At 50.3% G+C, this 16,593-nt stretch overlaps 2 protein-coding genes across 12 annotated transcripts in view; one reads left to right on the top strand and one right to left on the bottom strand.

Annotated features, from left to right (window-relative positions):
* Positions 1-301: 301 nt before the first annotated feature.
* On the top strand, positions 302-3,224 carry C1H22orf31 (chromosome 1 C22orf31 homolog). Of its 10 annotated transcripts, none has more exons than XM_031948840.1 (5): positions 320-368; positions 687-822; positions 913-1,052; positions 1,282-1,737; positions 2,677-3,224. In XM_031948840.1, the coding sequence occupies exons 4-5, from the start codon at positions 1,294-1,296 to the stop codon at positions 3,106-3,108; spliced, it is 876 nt and encodes a 291-aa protein (XP_031804700.1). In that variant the 5' UTR covers positions 320-368; positions 687-822; positions 913-1,052; positions 1,282-1,293; the 3' UTR covers positions 3,109-3,224. The 10 variants fall into 10 exon arrangements, with proteins under 10 accessions (XP_031804695.1, XP_031804704.1, XP_031804700.1 ...); XM_031948841.1 differs by lacking the exon at positions 320-368 and adding an exon at positions 378-475; XM_031948835.1 differs by lacking the exon at positions 913-1,052 and having other exon boundaries at positions 302-364; positions 687-727.
* A 2,256-nt stretch (positions 3,225-5,480) lies between these two features.
* ZNRF3 (zinc and ring finger 3) overlaps positions 5,481-16,593 on the bottom strand; it is a 171,105-nt gene continuing 159,992 nt past the window's right edge. Inside the window, exons 6-9 of one of the 2 annotated variants that reach the window (XM_031948834.1) lie at positions 13,258-13,425; positions 11,770-11,872; positions 9,447-11,063; positions 5,481-9,201 (exon numbers count right to left, since the gene is read on the bottom strand). In XM_031948834.1, the coding sequence (XP_031804694.1) occupies positions 9,149-9,201; positions 9,447-11,063; positions 11,770-11,872; positions 13,258-13,425 (1,941 nt within the window). In that variant the 3' untranslated portion in view covers positions 5,481-9,148. Of the gene's footprint in view, positions 11,064-11,769; positions 11,873-13,257; positions 13,426-16,593 lie in introns of both variants that reach the window. The other variant, XM_031948833.1, reaches the window with a different exon arrangement.

The following is a 16,593-nucleotide window of genomic DNA, read 5'->3' as shown; positions in this document are numbered from 1 at the left end:
GTCCCTCCCGTGTTTGTGAGTGAGGCTTAGGCCTTTCCCTCCCATTTCACAGATGAGGAAACTGAGGTTTACACAGAGAAGCGACTCTCTCCGAAATCTGGCCCCAGCCACCCTCCCGATTTAGGTCCTCTGCCCCCGAACCCTCCCTCCCCTCCCTAACGCCCCGGCCTTTCTACACTAGGGCTTAACCAAATCAAGTCTCTCCCAACCCGATTTCAGTACAAAATACGGTGATGTAACACATGTCCACCACATCACAAACCACAGTGACATCACAAATACTAGAGGTAACAGTACCAAACTGCTTTCAAGGGACCCAAACAAAACAAAACAATTTGTCCATACATGACTGAGCCAGAGAAAGGCAGGTGACTAGAAATATTTTTTTGTAAAAAGGGGGAAAGAAACGCTATACACGCCTACTTTTTTCCTAAGCTAGTTAAAATAAAATTTAAGACAACCTAAATATGGTAAGGTAATCAATCTTCTATTGGTTTTCTTTTTAATTTAAAAAAAAATATATATATACAGAACCAATGATTTCGAGATTCAGTTTTAGTTTGGGGATCTAGTCTAGTGGAGCAAATTGCAAGTCTGTGGGACTACGGTATCCTTCATGTGTGTGTTCTGTTCCCGGAAGGTTAGCCACTAACTTTAGTGACACTACTATGCCTTTGTGTTTACAGACACCAAGTACACTTACCTCTGCACTCCTTGGCTTCGGCAGGTGGGGTTCAAAGGCACTGTGACTGACTGGGGAGTGAGGTCACCTGGGTTCTAGTCTTTCCTGGCCCCTGGTTCCCTAGTCTCTCCAACTAGATGGTAAGGTCCTTGAAAGCAGGCTGGGGAAAATCATGAAGCCAAAGCTCTGGGAGGTAGGCCATAGCCTTCTCATTCTTGTGAATTTTCCAGAAGCACTTGCTCTCCTTGTCACAGAGGGCGCTCAGAAAATGCTGGTTGGCTGGGGCCTGGGTGGAAGTGCCCTTTAATTCCCCCGAGGCTGGCTGGCCGGCTCTTCTGCGGGGGTGTTCTAGAAGGACTGTCCCGCGCAGGTAGGCTAGGGGGGGATCCGCTGGCCAGCGAGGTGCCGTCCGCGAGCGAGAACCCCGGGCTCCCACTTCCCGTAGAAGTATTCTGGTGAGCGTGTGCGTGTGTGGGTGTGCGAGGTGATGCTCTAGAAGGGATGCTCTAGAGAACTGTGATGTGACCTGAGCTCCGCTCTCCTGCAGCCTCCCTAATCGGCCTTTTCCCCCTTCTTTCCCCCTTCTCTTGGAATTCTAGCACCCCATCTATATGAGGCGAAACGCTGGCATTCCATCCTATGGACTTCGGCAGTCCATCCTCGTTAATAAACGGCTCCAGGACTGTTATGTTGACGCTCCCACCCTCACCAACATATGGACTTCCAAAACGTGTGCAAACCCGAACGTAGCTCCGAAGGGCAGTCCCACCTCTTCCTGGGAAGTTGTCAAGAATCCCCTAGTTTCAAGCTCCTTCTCTCTGGTTAAGTTAGTCCTCAGGAGGCAGCTGAAGGACAAATGCTGCCCCATCCCTCCCAAGTTAGGTGGTGAGGGGAAGGCTCGGAAGATTCCGAAGGTCAAGACCAACGGGACCGCGGAAGTGAGGGCTGACCCAGGGGATGGGAACACAGAGTCTGCCCCAAACAAAAACAAAAGCCCTTCCGGGAAGCTGTCCGGCACATCGGATTCGATGAGGCCGGCCGGACACGATAGTGAGGTAGAGGACAGATTCCGACGTACCTCCCCCCCCACCCCAACCCCGTAGGGGAAAAAAATCCAATCAGGTGGACAGTCCTTGGCGACTCGGGGTTGGCGATTCCTAACCGGCCACTCTATTGAGAAGGGAGGGGATAGATAGCCTAACACTCCTGATTTCGCCCACAGAATTACAGGGGAGAGGGCCAGACTTTAGGGAGCAATTGGTAGGGTATGGTAAAAGATCCTTAAAAAAAAAGTCAGACTCTCAGCAGGGGCCCCCTCAGTCCCCCAAGACTGAACGTAAAGCCCTTTGACATTTAGAATCCTCAGAAGCCGGCCGGCTCCTGCCATCCCCCGCCCGATGGCATCCCATAGGCTCCGGCTCATTTGCTGTGTCTCCTGCACCCCCGCACTCATTTCTGCTCCCTGGCAGACCGTCCCCAGCCCCTCAGAGTGGTCTCCTTCCTCAGCCCTGCCCCTTACGGCCCCCGGCTCCCCGTAGACCGCCTCTCTGACTCCTGCTCTTCCCATCCACCTCTTTTTCGGATCTATCTCGTGGGCATCCGGTCACACGTTGTCTCCCCATCGTCCTGCCTCTCGGTCCCGGCTGCGGCTCTGGACAAGTGGCCCCTTCTCGGTGCTTTCCGTGACTCCCCCAGACTCAGGTTGCGTAGGTGCTGCCAGTAAGCGTGGGTAGAAGGATTTCTTCTTCTAATAATAGTTCCTTAAATCAGTGCCATCATGGCTCTGGTTCCTCTCCCTCCTTTCTGTCCTCCCTTAGAACATAAGCTACTCGAGGGGGAGGGCGATTTCTGCCTCGTCCCCTTAGCCTGGCACATATCAAGTGTTTAAAAAAATGTTTGTCTCCTAAGCACAAGTCAGAGAGATGGCCTTTTCTGCTTCCCGAGACCGGATGACCAAGCCACTGACTTCTCCGCTTTTTGTTTTTCCCGTCTAGAGCAAAGAAAGTCAAAAGGAAGAAAAGGGGGCAGTCAGTGAAGGTCTCCAGGATGGGGTCGTCGCCCAAAGTCCCCCAGGGGAAATCGAGGGACTAGCCGGGAAGATCCAAGGCCCGCCTCCAGACAACAGAAGCAGACAACATTCGCAGGAGGCGCTTATTATCCACGGGCTCTCCGCTGAGCAATACACGGCCTTGTACCACTCGGTGGTGGAGCCCATGCTGTGGAACACATCAGGAACACCCAAGAGATACAGCCTGGAGCTGGGCAAGGTCATCAAGCGCAAGCTCTGGGAAGCCCTGTGCACTCAGGCCACGACCCCCGGCCCCGGAGGAGCGGGCCCCATCCCACCCGGGAAGCGCGCGGGGCCCCGACTGGAGAAGGACGTCAGGGAGCAGCCGGCGGTGCCCAAGTGGCCGAAGTTGGAGTAAAGCTGGGAATAGAAGCGGAAGACTAGAAACATCAATTAATAGGGTTAGGATATTTGATGCTGCATGTCTGAAAATAAAAAAACAGCTCTTTGAGAAAGTGCCTTCCTGTCTTTTGGCTCCCTCCCTGGCACGCAGTCAGCTTGGGGGCAAAGCCCGTGGTCCTGGGGGGAAGAGGGACAAAGAGGGGGAAAGGGGATAAAGGAGAAGAAGGGGGCTGGAAGCTCGAGCTCTAGTCCCAGCATGGCCACTTTCTAGCTGTTGTCTTGGGCAAGGCCTTAATTTCTCTGAGTGTCGGTTTCCTCTTGGATTAATTGGGGTGGGCCGGGGGGGGGACGGGGACAATCCTCAACACTTGTTGGTCACATATGTCTCTAGCGGTCTCTGAACCTCTCCTCAGGGTATTCTTACATACACGTAATAGAATAGACAAAATTACAACGGAAATCAAATATACTGAAATTGTTGTCAAAATACTAAAATGAGTTCCTCTACTTCCCCTCCCAGCTTAGAGATCCTTGCATTACATGATCTGGGAAACCTCAGCCAGTTTTTAACTCTATTCTCTCCCAAGTCATTTGTTTTTATCCTTTAAAAGGTGTGTGTGTGTGTGTAGGGGCTAGAAAGAGACAACTGGATGGTGAGGGTCCCGTGTCTCCCTTGCATCTGGGCAGAACAGGGCATTCCCAATTAGGAGTCAGGCACTTTTTCTGGAGAGCCATTTGGAACTCAGGAACTACGTCCAAAGGACTCTGCATGAGCTCTGATCCAGCCGCGTCTGGATCTGTATCCTTGGGAGATCACAAAAGAAGGAAAGGAACTCATGTGTGCAAAAATGTTTGTGGCAGCTCTCTGCAGTGGCAAGGAACTGGAAACTGAGGGGTGCCCATCAGCTGGGGAATGGCTGAATAGTTATGGGATATACACGTTATGGAATATTCTTGTTCTGTAAGAAATGACCAGCAGGATGATTTCAGAAAGGCCTGGAGAGACTTACATGAACTGATGCTGAGGGAAATGAGAGCCGGGAGATCATTGCACATGACAAGGTTATGTGACAACCAGCTCTGACAGACTTAGTTCTTCTCAGCAATACGGTGATCCAAGACAATTCTAATAGACTTGGGATGGAAAAGGCCATCCACGTTCAGAGAACTATGGAGCCTGAATGCGGATCAAAGCAAACTGTTTTTCCTGTTTTTGTTTTCTTTTCTTTCTTGTGGTTTGTTCCTTTTGATTTTTTCTTTCCCAGCATGACTAATATAGAAATATGATTAAAATGGCTGCACTTGTAGAACTTAAACTAGATTGCTTTCTGTCTTGGGGAAGGGAAACGTAAGGGAAGGAGGGAGAAAAAAAAACTTGGAACTCAAAATTTTACAAAAATGAATACTGAAAACTATCTTTATGGGTAACTGGAAAAATAAAATACAACTGTGCGAAAAAAAATATATAAAGATAAAGGGGTCCCTAGGCAAAAAGCAAAAACAAGCAGCTGATGGGGACATAAGGGACGTTCACAAAATAAATGTGCCACATCTGAATGACTTCACCTGTCCCTTCCTACGCGGCTGAGCTAGGAATGGGTCCTATATGATCACCGATTCCGAGGCCAACAATCACTAGGGCCCCAGCAGCCACCCCCCAAGGTCAGTGAGCACATCCCTATACCTCAGTCCAGTGGTGAGCCTGAAAGGCCCTTGGAGACGGGGACCTAACAGAGATAGCGGCATTTCCAGAGCCTTGTAAATACGATGCTTTTACACACATTGTCCCATTTAAGCCTCAATCGTGTCTGAGAATACCGCTAAGTCGGGATTAACGTGGACCCCAAACTGTTCCATCCCTGTCCCAGCACATTTCTGCAGGACTGGAACCAATGACTGTGTTTTACCCAATCAGAATTTCAAATGCCCGAAACCACTTCAGGGGATTCATTCTTTGCACTAATCAGGACTCAACAGCACAGGTTTTATTTGTGCCATACAGATGAAGACACCGAGGTTCCAAGAGGCTAAGTGATGTAATCCAGATCCATGGTGATTAGATGCTAGAGGGACAAATCAAACATGGGTCTCTGCTGATCTCCCGTTGAGACCTCTCTCCTTAAAACATCACTAAGAGACCAGCCCACGCTCTAGAGCTAGAAGGGGCTGCAGAGATCACAAGTGAACCTCCTTCATTTCCCAAGAGGAAACCAACAGGGTTTGTGGAGGGTTACCCGGCTATTTTTAAATGGAGAAAAGGAGGAAGTTCCAGTCAACTGCCACAGCTGAATTAAACGGTATCTATTGTATCGGGACTGTGTTCGGAAATCCCCTTGGCTTTTCTCAAAACCATCTTTGATTTTCACAAGACAGAATGAAAACATCTCATACGTACTTGATAAAACTGTATTTTTTTTTTTTTACAGCCTTTTGTACACTTTGTTACAAAAACGGTAGAAGACTACAACTTAAATCATGTTTTTGGTCGGCGAATATGCAGAATTTGGGTGCAATTATCATGTATTTACAGGGCCTCGGGTTAGTGATTTCCAATGATTATTCCAATAATGTCACACTCTCAACATAAGACATGGCTTAAGATAAATATATTAGTAAATAAATATTCTGAGAACATATTTCCATAAATGAAATGTGTTGCTATACATATACAGAATATACACAAGTTGTTTTCTAGCCTTTAAAACAATTTTAAAAATGGTAATGTTGGAGAAAGAGCCCTTTGACCAGTATTCTTACAAATCTTTACAGCAAAGTCTTTTACAAAACATTTTAAGTGCTCTGGGAGAAAATTTTAAGAACGTCGAAAATAGTTCTTTATTAGCCCAACACGATGGAGACAGCTTACATAGAAAGATTAGAAAAGATGGGACTGTTTAAAAATAACTGTCACCAGGATTTTCGAGTCATTTGCCTGAAGTTTCAGTAGGGCCTAGCAGCAAATAGGGAAGGGGCCGTCGAGTGGGAAAATAGCTTTAGACAATGGCTCGGAACGGGGATCGAGCGGGGGAAGACCCCAAGACACTTCGTTGAGGCCGCGCCCCGTCAGTAGAAACATTCAAACAATGGTTCTCCGTCGGCTCCCCCCGCGTACAAGGGAACCTCGGTGCTGGCACCGGGCCCGGGGGCTGCGGGAGGCGGGCCCACGCCCATCCCAAGCGCAACTTGACGTCTGGAGCCGTGGTGGAAAAACTGATCGTCCCTGGATCCCACTTCTATCAAGCACCACACACCGAGGAGATTCACCTGAAAAAGGCTCCCAGTGGTTACGGGCCCCTTGGAAGCTCCAAGGGAACGAGGAGTCAGAGTGGAACGTTACGCCATCCTCCTCCGGAGGCCTCCCGGGCTAGCCAAAAAACACCAAAACCCAAAACACCAGCCCCGGACCTTGCCAAACCACCTTTTTTTCCTGCTACTGCTCCCTTATTAAGCAAAGACTAAACAGCTCATGGATTTCCTTGAGCCACGAATAGAAGAGAGATAAGATTGCCAGGGCTCTGCTCTCTGAGGGCAGGGACGATCGTGTTCTTGTCTTTGCGGGGCTGGGCCCGGGCAGGTGCTCAAACCGTGGTGACTGCATTGGGCCGAATGCCCCAGTGCCAAGCCCAGCCTTCTGGAGGCCGGTTCTCAGAAGGGAGGCCCAGTTGGGTTCTGGGGACTACCGGAAGCCCAGGGAACCCGCCAAGAGTTGACACTCTCCTGGGGCCACCTTCAAGAGCTCCAGGTTGCCTCTACCCTGTGGGAAAGAGGCCGTGGAGGACTGCTGGGATCTCAGGCAGCAATCGATCTCTTTACACTCTGACAGAAGCCCTCAGGGCCGGATTTGGGGAGGGTGAATCTTCTTTCCTTCTTTCACCACTTGGGAGATGTGGACCTCTGATTGGGTCCACTGGAGAGTGGACTTCAGGGGCAGGGAGGGGCAGGCTTCTGGAAGATGCCCGAGATCAGGGCCCACACCCCATCTTCACCCAGGGAAGCGCCTCTTCAGAGCTGCTGCCAGAAGCCTCCCGGGCCCAGGGCCCAGGAACTAGGCCCACAGGGCACTCCCTACAGCCTCCTCCCTCCGCCTGGCACGTGCCCAGGACCGGCAGCTGCTCTTCCTGCACCCTCTACCAACAGGCACTATGGGGTGGATCGCTAGGCCCCTCCCAAGCTCACTCCCAGACTTCCACAGGTAAGGGAGGAGGGTCTGGATTACTGGAAGCTTTCAAATACTGGCTATGAGCCCCTGCACCCGCAGATCGTCAGCTGCGGTCTGTGTTCCCAAGGGGCCGTGGTGGGCTGGTATTGCCCATCTACCCACCTGACTGGGGACGTTTCTGCTGATCTCAACCCCCCTCTCAGCTTAGTAAGAGACACTCCGTGACCTAGAACTGCCTCTGGACATGGGGAGGGCAGAAACTCCTCCTTCCCCACGTCCTTTTGTGCCGACTCTTACTGGTTCCCATTCAGCTAACTGGCTTAGAACACAGAGATCAAGCTTAAAAGTAAGGCAATAAATAGCATTTGAATAAAATAAACTGTATTTTAAAAGAGGTGACTAGAAAAGTTAGTGAACACTGGATTAATGTCATTATTTCTTTAAAAACTTTAAAAAAAAGGAAGGATGGGAGGAAAGGCGTATTTGACAACGACCTAAAAAGATCCAAATTCTGGACTGGAAATACCTTACATGAATTCTCTCATGAAAAACCTTCCCATAACTGCGCAGGGATTCCTCTTCCCCTTCCGTTAAAAAACTACAAAAACAAAAGCCCTCCCACTTCCACTCTGGGACTCTAGCTGTCACCCTCACCTGCTCTCCCATGCTAGTGACAGGGAGGGGCGAAGCACCCACTTCTCCGTAGATGGGCAATTTCAGCTATGCTCTGCCCCTGAGCTGGCTGCTTCCTTGGGAAACTCGTGTGCCAGACGAGGGGCGCCCCTCTGTCCTCACACCGCCAAGAGCCACTGGGTCTGGGAGGGATTTGCTCTTAGGAGCCGTCAACCACATGTATCCCAGGAAAGAAAGATGGTGGGCCTAGCTGCAGGTGCCCAGCCCCCCTCCCCCAGTCACCATTTCCTGCCGGAGCAGACAACAGGAGGTCATGCTGATTAACCGAGAACATGACTCACATCCCACACCCCTGCACAGTCTCCAAGGCAATCAAACTCCTGGTTATCCCCCAAGCAATCACCTCCTTGGAACTGGGGGCCTGGCGGTTGCCCTCCTCAGCTGTAGGGAGAATAAGCTGCGCCCGTGTCCCAGAGAGTGGGAGCCTGCCATGTTCCTCACGGCGGAGGGGAGGAGGTCCCTGGGCTTAATTTGCTGTTGACTAAAGGTATGCAAGCTCCGGTCAACAGCAGGGATGATCTGAGTCCCTCCGGGAGCTCGGGGGAGACCCCGGGCCTACGCCCGGCCTCCCATGAGGTTTCCAGGTTTGCAACTACAAGCACAGAGGCTTAATTGCATCCCTGCGCAGGCTGGGGCAACCTAAAGGAATCATTTCAAGTTTCTGGTTAGTTTTCTAAGGCAGGTAGAGCCCTGAGCATATCAAAGGCCTGACTCCCCTGGGGGAGACAACAACAGTATCTACACAAGACGTGGTTCATTTTAATGCAGTAGTGTGTGAGCTTTCTTTTCAGCAAAAGTTGGTGAGTTTAAGATTTTAAAAAATATATATTTAAATAACACTTTTTACATTTACATAGAATATTTTTTAAAAAGCAGAGAGCTCAGTCCTAGCCCACTCTGAACCCCGAAGCGCACACATGAGAGAGTACAAGAATAAACATTTTTTATAAAGGGAAAGGGTTCAGGGCATCAAGGTGGGTCATGGTCATCATGGCAGGGGACGGCTTTTTGGGGGGTGGGGCTGCCACATTGGTGGCTCACATTCTGGGGCGAGGGGAAAGGCTGGCTCTCCATATTACCACTTTTCTGTTTGTCAAAGCTAAAAAAAAGTTCGGTCTTTTTGTATCTTTTTTCTTTTGAAAGGAAGTCAAACAATGTGGAGTCTCCAGCGAGCTGCTGTTCCCAGCTCCAAGTCCCCGGGAGCTCAGATAACTCTGCCACTTCTGTCCAGTGGGGGGTGAGGGTGAAGTCCCGGGCCTGGGAGAGAGAACACGGCCATCAGACGCAGCAGGGCATGCTTCCTCCAGATGGCAGGGGGAGGGGAGGGGTCAGAGGTCCATGTGATCCCCGAGCCTCTCCCCCCTAAAGCTGCTCCGCGGTTCTGGGCCAACCCCCACCCCCATTCTCCGGCAGGAAGCCCCGAGCACCTCCCGGTTGTCTGACCGAGCGGGGCCATTTCTGGGTGGACCGCTTGTCCCTGTAGCCCGCCCCCGGCCTCTTACCCGCAGCTTCCGTGGGTGCGACCACCTCTGAAGTGTCCAGGGGGGCCCGAGGAAAGAAGGCCCTGGTTTCCTCCTCATGGGGAAGCTGGAAGGCGCTAGCCGGGAAGCCCGGGTCCCTCTCTTCCTGGGCCTCTCCCGGGCCCCGGTGTAGCTGAGGGACCGACTCGGGGGGCTCATCCCAGGAGCCGTAGCTTTGGGTCCCTTGATGGTCTGCGGGCAGGACCACGTCACAGTCCACATCCTCAGGAATGATGGGGATACGCTGGCCCAGCTCCCGCGACCCCGTGTAGCAGCTCGGCAGGGCCTCTTCGGTGAGCGTATAGCGAACGCTCACGGCATAGTCCTCGGTGTAGCAGCTGCTGCCGCTACCCCCAGGGGTCCCCTGCTTCTCTTCATAGAAGTAGCAGGGCAAGCCCCCGCACCTGACCCCGTCTGTCCTCCTCAAACGGTCTGGGCCCAGATGTGAGGCTCCCACGCCAGACTCCAGAGCCGGGCGCGGGGCCTCAAAGCAGCACGTGCACGATGGATCTGGGGCCGCCACGGAGGCTTCTGGGCCCCTCCAGGCCCTCCGAACATCCCACGTGGCCCCCGGAGGAGCCTCGAGCCCCCCTTCTGAGGTAGAGCTGCTCCCATCCCTGTGTTCCAGAGAGGAATGGCTGCTATAATTGACCTCGAGGCTGCAGCTGGACAGCTGGTCCCCAGAGGGAGAGGCCGCGATGGGCCGATGGTCTCCACCACGGAGGCCGTGGCCGGGCGGCGGGAGCTCCTCGTGGGGGGGCCCTTCCAAGAGCACCGTCGGCCCCCGACTCAGGCTGCCCCCCTCGGCGGTCCGGCAGGGGCTGCGGCTGCGGTAAATGAAGGGGTCGTAGTCGCTGCTGAGCGAGCTCCGGAAGGTGGAGCAGCTCCCGTAGACGCCCTGGTTGCTGACCTCGGTGCAGTCCACCACGGAGTCGCTGGAGGAGCAGCGACACTGGCCGGAGGAGCCGCTGCTGCTGCTGCTGCTGCTGTCGCTGCCGGGGCAGTCGGCCAGGTAGCCGCTGCACACCGAGCGATGGCCGTGGTAGCAGCTGAAGCTGGACGTGCTGCCGCTCTCCAGGTGGGAAGACGGCCCCACGTGGAGCATGGTGGGGAAAAGCAAACTGCTGCTGGGTGGGAAGGCACGGGAGGGAGCCTGAGGAGCCAGGCCGGGTGGGGCCTGGGCCTCCTGCTCCGGGTAGCTGAGGCCCTGGAAGTAGTAATGCTGGTACACGGTCTCGTACTGGGAGAGTCCACGCCCGCTGAACTTGGACCTCCGGAAGGCGTGGGCGGGCGCATAAGGCCTGTGCTCCAGGCTGCAATGGTGAGGGTTCAGGGCATGGTCCAAGGGCAGCGGGGGGTAGCCGGGGAGGTAGGCTGGGGCCTGGCCCGCGTACAGGCTCTGCTCTCTGTGGGGGTCAACGGTGAGCAACGTGATGGGGTTTCCTTGGGAGTCCATGCTTGTCCGCATGGGATAGGCGGGGATCTGGCTGGTCCTGTGCACTCGCCCCGGATAATGCACTGGCAGGATGACCCTCGGTTGCCGGCTCCGCGCCGGGTTACTGGGCTCCGCACACCCAGGGCCCGGGTTTCCCTTTTGTTCTGGGGAAGAAAACACAAGGTGGGACATTCATAGAGATAGACCAGGGTCTGTGACCACAAAGCAAAACTCAGCCAGGACCTTCTGGCCCCTTGAGGAGGACAGGCCAGAGGCAAGCCAAGACCAGGACGCCTGCAAACGGGCCAGTCCCATTAAACCACTTTGCTCCACTGAAAATCATCTGCGTTTGAGTGGTGGTCGCTCTTTGGCCCACCGTCTTGTTGCCCTGAGAACCAAGGGCGACCCTCCCCCCCTCACTTAGCTTCCTCTGGGTGACCCCCCCACTCAGGTAGCATGGCTTCCTCTGAGACTGACAGCAAACCTCCACTTCTGTCTCAGGGAAGGCTGGGGAGGGTCCCCCTCCAGCTGTCCTGCTATCAGTCCCGACTGTGAGGCAGCTGGTACCTGAGGTCATCAGAGAAATCTGCCCAGGCTGAGGGAGGAGGGGGTCCAGTCAGGCGGCCACAGGTGGAAATCAGTGCCCATGAAATCGACCCTCACCCCAAGGAAGCCGGAGCCCAGGAGTCAGGGACTAAACTAAGTGAACAAGAGTCACGCCGAGAGCGGCAAAACCGCAGCTTGCCTCTTGTCCAGGATGAAAGCCCAGCACAGGCCCCGAGGCCCAGATGAACGACACCTGGTGAAGGCCGGCCACTTGGGGCAAGCCTCGCTCCCCAACCTAAGAGGGCTCCCCCTCATTCTCCTCACCTATTATATTATGACGGCAATGGGGACAGGTGTGGTGCTGAAGCAGCCAGGGATCCACGCATCTCTTGTGAAAGCGGTGAGTGCAAGGAATCACTCGGAGCTCCTACGAATGTGAGAGAACGACATTGGTTTCCAGAACCCAGAACACCTTGCGGAGGCTCCGGTGCCGCTGGCACCTGGAAGGGGCCCCACACTGACACCGGCAGTGACCTGGGCAAGCAGAACTAGTGGCTGGGATGATGACTTCCCGGCCCCAGAGTTGCAGAAGCTCCCTGTTTCCATCTGGGCTCCAGTTCCCTCCTCTGTAGAATGAGAACAAGGACCCTTATGTGGCTGACTCTTCAGGGCTATTAGGAGCCACATGTTCTGCCCACATTAAAGCTTTAGGGACAGGTAGAACTCCACACACCCTTGGAAAGGACAAAGGTCCACAGAAGTCAGAGGTGCTGGGGTTGACCCAAGCGTACAAGGCTCAGGTGGATCCCTGAAGATTCTAGATGGGACGGAGAGAAGAGGAAGGGCCGGTCTGGGGAGGACGGTGCCGTGGGAGGGAAGCAGGCACCCTCAATCACAAAGGCTGCCTGGGGCTGCAGTGGCCTGCATACACTCCCAAGGTCCAGGATCCTAAAAATGCCCCTTCTGTACTTGCCCTCTTCCCTTTCCACTGCTCCTCAAAAAGCCACTTTTCAACGTGTGCACATGGTGAGTGCAGGGGGCTATTGAGGGCTGTCAGCCTCTGTATGAGGACCATGCTGACTGCAGGGGTCAATGGCTGAACTACAGCCATCTACTAGATCCAAGAGGTCTTGGGACGGGGATTCATGGAGGAAAGCAATGTCAGATGAATCTTTGAGATCCTGAAGTGAGAAATGGAAAGGGGCCCTACCCAGCTTCTGGTCAAAGGAAGAGAATGTCAGGGGAATGTCAGCCTGTTCACACTGGACCCGGCTAACTACTGATTTCTCACAGAGGACTGACTTCTGCCTCCCTGGGGCTCCTAACCAGCAGAACTTGTGGTTCTAGTGATTTTTCCTCATGGAGAACAAAAGGCCTGGACGCTCCAGAGGATGAGAAGGTGAAACTGGGTAATGGTAACTAGGGGACAAAGCAGGGACTCCAGGCCCAAAGTAGCCCCCGAGGGCAGGGCCACGCCTTTCCTCTGCCAAACCAGCAGATGGGGCTCCATGGCTGGGGTTCAGCCATGTCTGACTCTGTGACCCCATCTGGGGCATTCCTGGCAGAGATCCTGGGGGGGGCATTTCATTTTCCCAGCCTCAGTGGCTGGCCCAGGGTCCCCCCTGGTCACTAAGGGTCTGAACTCAGAAAGCTGAGTCTTCCCGACTCTGGGCAGGCCCAGCATTCGGGGCACTGCGGCGCCACCTAATGGTCCCAGGCTGCGTGACCAAAGTGTTCCTTCTGTGCCAGATCTGCCCCCACCTGCCCCCATTCTGGGCCTGTGGGCCCGCCCATGGATGTCCTGGCTCTCACCTCTCCATCGATGTACTTCTCCAAACAGATGGCGCAATCGGAGGTGGAGCTGCTGCTAAGGGTGTCCAGGGCCCCCCAGCTCCCTTCCCGCGTGCCTTTACTCTTTGACTTGAACTTCCTGGTCTCCATCTTCTCCAGGGCTTGCACAGCCAGTCTGTTCATGGAATTCTGCAAGGGACAAGGGCACTTCCGTCAGGATTCGGCCATGAAAGTTTCCCGACGACAGAGACCACACCACAGAGTACTTGGAACATCCACTGTTCATCAGAAGTTTACCAAGAACCTGCTGGATCACGAGACTTATAGGCTGCCCAAGTGCCCAGGGATTAGCAGGCACTAACCCCGAGGCGTGGGCTGCCTAAGACATCTCTTTTAGTCACTCACCAAACTCTCCTGAGAAACTTATAACTTTTTTGGGTTTTTTTAAGTGGTTACACTCAATGGGTGATTCATAGGTTGATTATGATGTACAATTGAAGGCACAGCTGTTATTTACAAATATTAAATGTAAAACTCTGATTCTGACATTTTAATTTCTTTTAAAAAATATTTCTTTTAAATGACCTATTTCCACAACAAAGAAACACTGACTATATTAGCCAAGTTTATATTTTCAAGTGACTACTGTCCATTTCATCGCCACAGTTTAAAAAAAAAAGAAAGAAAAAGAAAAAAATAGAGTCCTAGCAATTAAGAAAAAATCTAAAATTATCATCACCCAAAACTTACTTTTCCCCAAGGAATAATCAATCCTGCCAGTCAAAAATTTAGTCCTTAAAAGAAATAACCAAAGCACAGAATATCTACACAGGACAAAATGCCCCATGACATTAAGCTGGACTTCATCCCCATAAAACAAATAAGGTGTGGTAAAAGTTTTGCTAAGATGAGAAATTATATATTTACAGAATCTATTTCTGAGATTTTCAAAATTTCTAGCTTTTCTGTCAATAAAGTAAATGAGAATCAATAATATCCTAAGGAGTATTCTACTGGGAGATAGCAGAAAAGAGACTACTAGAACACGTGAGCAAAATGAAGGGTTTTTCAACATAGCATTGTGGATGTGATATAAAACCATGCTGATAATACCCGAATATTTTCAAAAGTGTACAAATGTTTAACATTTACAATTGTGAAGAGGTTTAGTCTGTTTTCAGTTCAATCGTATTTGACTATTTCCTCACCAAATTCTTATCACTGTGTATGTGTACATGCACACAGCACACGTGGATACACAGACATCTCCATTCTGTATGTCCACAGGAGGCAGAAGTCATTTCCCTAATTGCAAGTTAAGTTAATCTTTGAGATGAACCCAGGAAGCCTAGTAATGACCTTGCTAAAAAGCCACAGAATTAAGAGAAATTTTTGATCTGCTAAGTTTCCATGGGTTCAGCCTCTCAATGCTAAGGACATTTCCATCAGCAACTGTTTTCTACCGGACTAGAGAAGATATCAAGATCTGCAATGTCCTCCTTATTAAAATGAAAAGAAATCGAGCTGTTTTTTCTGAGAAACTTCTCCCTAAAATATTTCCTCCACTGCAAAGGTTCAACAGGACTTTCAGGTGGGTCGTATTCTGGACAGAGGAACAGAAAAAAAAGGCAGTTGGAGTCAAGAGACTTGAGGTGGAATCCTAGTTCTTGTATGTCTTAGTTTCATAAGTTTTAGTCAAGCTACTTATCTCTTTGAGTTTATAAAATGAACTGTATTAACAAATCCACACTAACTGTGCCGACTGGACCCAAGGACAAATGTATGTTCTCTAATCTCAACTGGGCTATCATTGTTGCAAAGGCAACTTTTTTCTTTCTCCCTGATGGATTCTATATCTTATTCTCTAAATCAATTGCTCTAAGTCTTTTCTTCCCTTTTCTTCTCCTTCCACTCTGGGCTGAGCACCTCATCCTGGACAGAAAAAACCACTGCCATCACCACAAATTCCATTTCTTCCCCTTCTATATTTATCTTAGCTCCTTGATAATCTTCCCCTTATTCCCCACCCTTTTCTTCTTCACTCTCTGAAAGAGATTCCTCTTTTCCCTCTCTTAAAATAAATCAATTAAAGATTTATCTATTTTATTATTTTTAAAAATCAGCTCTTAATTTTATTTATTAGGTTCAATAGGTTTTGAATTTTCAATTTTGTTGATCTCTCCTTTGATTTTTAAGACTTTTATTTTGGTCTTTAATTGTTTTTTCTTTTTAATTTTTGGCTTTTAGTTTTTAAAATTATGTCTACTTCATTAACATGGTTTTTCTTTTACTGTTTTAAGTATTTTAGAGATGTAAATTTCCCCTAAGTACTGTTTTTGCTGCATCTCCAAAATTTTAGCATGTTGTTTCACTGTTGTCATTATATTTAATGAAATTACTATTTCTTTAAATTGTTCTCTGACTCACTCAGTCTTTTGTTGTTCTTTAGTTGTGTCCGAGTGTTCATGACCCCTTCTGGGGGTTTTCTTGGCACAGATATTGGAGTGGTTTACCATTTCCTTCTCTAGCTCATTTTACAGATGAGGAAATTGAGGCAAGCGGATCAAATAACCTGCCCAGGATCACATGACTAATTAAGTGCTTGAAAGTGACTGCTTCCTGACTCCTGACCTGGCACTCTATCCACTGTACCATCTAGCTGTGCATTCTTTAAAATTAAATTACTTAATTTTACTATTGCTTCCTGTAACTCAGAATTTAGATGCCAGGCTATTTGGAGAATATATGTTTAGTTGAGGGTACCATTGTGGGTCCCTTTAAAAAAAAAAAAAACTATTTCTGTCTCAAGTGATTTTATACATACATACATATTATATATATATATATAAAATTGGATCCCTTTTTCTAATCATTTCTTGCTAATAACCTTTTCTATTTTGTAAGTGAGATTACCTGATTACAATCTTCTAGGATTAACTGTGTGAATTTCTCTCTATTGTATTTGCTTATACATTTTCTTCTTTTTCCCCCCTAACCCTTCTTTCCTAATCCTGCCACCAATTCCTTTAATCTACCTTCTCTCTTATTGCCACCAACTCCTTTTCCTTAACCTCTTCCTCCTGCTGCTGAGTAAGATGATTTTCTCATTTCTGGTCTTTTCATTTTTTCCCTTGTGGATTACACTCTCTTTTTCTGTCAAAGGTATCACAATTCTTTTCAGTTACCCATGTTCAAAGCCTCAGTGTTCCCCCCTGTACTTCTCATACTTAATGCATCAGCTTTTTAAATTCAATCAGTTGCCAATTCTTGTCACTTTTTGTCTTTATAACTTATATTGCCCCCCCCCCCCCCAATCTGATCCCTGGCTCGAGTCATTCCCCTGTCAATCTGCTCTCC

Source organism: Sarcophilus harrisii, chromosome 1, assembly GCF_902635505.1.
Source record: "Sarcophilus harrisii chromosome 1, mSarHar1.11, whole genome shotgun sequence".
In the NCBI taxonomy this organism is placed as follows: Eukaryota; Metazoa; Chordata; class Mammalia; order Dasyuromorphia; family Dasyuridae; genus Sarcophilus; species Sarcophilus harrisii.
The sequence above is the reverse complement of the archived record's forward strand: the minus strand, read 5'-3'. Positions and strand labels throughout refer to the sequence as shown.